The sequence below is a fragment of the Tupaia chinensis genome, unplaced genomic scaffold, assembly GCF_000334495.1.
Source record: "Tupaia chinensis unplaced genomic scaffold, TupChi_1.0 Scaffold144336_1, whole genome shotgun sequence".
Classification (NCBI taxonomy): domain Eukaryota; kingdom Metazoa; phylum Chordata; class Mammalia; order Scandentia; family Tupaiidae; genus Tupaia; species Tupaia belangeri.
Genome location: NW_006204194.1, coordinates 1026488 through 1029404, shown reverse-complemented (window position 1 = coordinate 1029404; position 2917 = coordinate 1026488). Strand labels below are relative to the sequence as shown.

Genomic DNA, 2917 nt, shown 5'->3' with positions numbered 1-2917 from the left:
GTCCAGCGACATAGCCATTACGCTAACTGCTGGTTCCTTGCTGGTCCCTTTTTATTTTTATTTTAAAAAATTTTTAAGAGAGATTTTTCCATAGGATGCTTGTGCTTGCTGAAGAGAGAGGGAGAGACAGAGAGACAGAAAGAAATTAACCCCCAGAGTGATGGCCATGCCACAATCCCTTCTCCTTCATTCTATTTTGGGCATGCACACACATGTACTGGCGTGAGTTTCAAGCTACGGGATCCAGGACTTGAACTGCAATCGGCCATATGGGAGCCCAGTAATGTAACCATTATGCCATCTGCTAATCCCAATACATAATCATTCTTTTTTTGAGAGAGAGAGATTTTTGCTATAGGGCATGTACACTCACCGGAGAGATAGAGAGACAGAAAGCAAGAAATCATGGCTACTCTGCAATCTCTTCTCTGTTCTCCTCTTGGGATTTTGGGCATGTACTCACATACACACCCAGTGTGCTTTTTTTAAAAAAAAATTATTTATCTAATTTTATTATTATTTTTTAATTTGACCAGAGAGAGAGAGAAAGAGAGAGGGAAAGTAAGAATGCAAGCCACCAGGTTCAGGACTCAAACTGTGGTTGGCCATGTGGGAGTTCCACTCCCAAGCCACCATGACACCTGTCTTCACCCCCAACCCTCGCCCGTGTGAGTTTTAAGCCACCAGATCCAAGACTTGAACCACTACAGACTACAGAGTCCAGCGATGTAACCATTATGCCATCCGGTGGTCCCAATAATTCATTCTTTTTAAAAAAGTCACCCAATTATCGAACTGAAGTGCTGGGTAGTGTTCCTAAGTGAAAGAAAGCTGTTATGTAACTTACAGAAATAATACTTGATTAAATAAGTACCAAACAGGTATGGTTGTAGTGCTGTTGGTCATGTGTTCAATGCTAACTAATTAAGAATATATATTATAGAAAGTATCTTTAAGTGGGCACACACAAAAATCAAAGTTCTGTACTGATTGGTTGATGAAATATTGTGACCAGAGCTCACAGGAAACTAACTTTGTGTCTTTCCTGGGGGCAAAGATTCAGTATTTGCAAATTCAGTGTCTATAGTGACTTTATAGAACATGACAGTAACTTGTGAATAAGAATATTACCTATCAGAGATAAGGTCTGGACCAGGAGATGTGGTAGCCTACAGCTGAGGAATCTTGTAAAAGTCTATTGAAGCAAGTTTTTCCAAAAAGGTTTCTGCTACACAACAGATTTAGATACAACAGTGATCTGGCTTTGTTTACAGGTCCGTGTCCACATGCAGGGAGAAGAAGCACTCTTTTCTGAGAATATGCCCTTAAGACAAGTTATTGTTCATCTCACTAAACAGAAGGCTGCAGGAACCCCAATAGGAGAGACCTTGGAGACACCCTTCCAGACTCCCCAAGATACTCTCCTGGAGACAGGACAAGGTGAGTCAGGTGAATATGCACACCAAAGGGGTATTCTATGTGCACCCTTCTTGGGTATAACTTCATTGGGTAACTTCTTTATTTTTATAGGAGATGAAGATGAAGAAGTTGGCTCCAACATCTCTGTGAAAACTACTCAGGTAAATGATAGCATTACTGTTCAAGGCAGTCAGCTATCTTCTCTACTCATTATCCAGAAAGAGAACAGCCTTGGGCCTGATGACAAAGGTGTTTCTTGTGAGAACTCTCACAATACCCGCAGAGTGGGGCTAGGCACCTCTAGGTTCCAGGAAGAGACCCTGAAGGAACATTTTAATCAAGATTTCTCTTTGGAGGTGGAATCAGAGTTTCTTTGCAATCCAGAGCAGTCCTCCCCTGAGTCTGTCTCTACCCACCAGAACAATGAGAGGAACTCCACTTGTGAGGAACAGCAAGAAAGATTTCATGGACCCCCAAAACCATACAAATGTGGAGAATGTCCCAAGATCTTTAGGTATCTCTGTCATTTATCAGCCCACCAGAGAAGACACAGGAATGAGAGACCATTTGTTTGTACTGAGTGTCACAAAGGTTTCTTCCAGGCATCAGACCTAAAGATGCATCAGATAATTCACAGAAGAGAGAAGCCTTTCACATGCAGCATGTGTGAGAAGTCCTTCAGCCACAAAACCAATCTGCAAGCTCATGAGAGGATCCACACAGGAGAGAAACCCTATGTGTGTTCCCTGTGCCAGAGAAGTTACCGCCAGTCATCCACGTATCACCGCCACCTGAGGACTCACCAGAAAATTACCTTCAAAAGTGTTCCCTCCTCAGCAGAAGCTTCCTCACCTGTCGTCCTGATGTAATGTCTATAAATAAATGTGTGCATGTTGTACACCCCCCCCATTCCTCCATGAAAGAAAGAAATAAACTTTTAAAGAAGAAAAATCAAGGGACCAGCAGTTGTTCCCTCTGCAGTCCCTTCTGCACTTTTCCCACCCTGTGTGGATCTTGGGCATGCACTCTTATGCTCAACACACCAGACTTGTGTTTGAACTGCGTAGGTGGGCCATGTGAGATTACTGCCTCAACCACCAGGCCATGAGGCTTGCCTGCTTCACTCTCCTCTTGACTACCTGTTTCCTGACAAGAATTCTGCTCTAGTTCTCCTTTACAGGTAAATGCCCCCTTCCTCCCTCTGTAAAGGACATTTCTTTGGCTTTGGCTTTTTTGTTTTAATATGGTATCGGGGTGTATGTTTTTGATATTTATCTAGGTTCCTCTTCCCTGTGGTTTCTGGATCCTTGGTTGTGTGTCTGTGATGAATTTTGGACTGTTTTTGTACCACAGAACAAAGTTTGAATCTGTTACAAGGACCAGCAGTTGGTGTAATGGCTATGTCGCTGGACTCCCATGTAGTCGACTGCAGTTCAAGTCCAAAGACCCAGTGGCTTAAACTCAAGCTGGGCGTGTGTGCGTGTGTGCCCAAGATCCT

At 43.2% G+C, this 2917-nt stretch overlaps 1 protein-coding gene across 1 annotated transcript in view; it reads left to right on the top strand.

The window, feature by feature from the left end:
- ZSCAN4 (zinc finger and SCAN domain containing 4) overlaps positions 1 to 2322 on the top strand; it is a 4848-nt gene extending 2526 nt beyond the window's left edge. Inside the window, exons 2-3 of the mRNA XM_027767620.1 lie at positions 1275 to 1440; positions 1531 to 2322. Coding sequence (XP_027623421.1) covers positions 1275 to 1440; positions 1531 to 2288 — 924 coding nt within the window. The 3' untranslated portion in view covers positions 2289 to 2322. The remainder of the gene's footprint in view (positions 1 to 1274; positions 1441 to 1530) is intronic.
- The last annotated feature ends 595 nt before the right edge of the window (positions 2323 to 2917 follow it).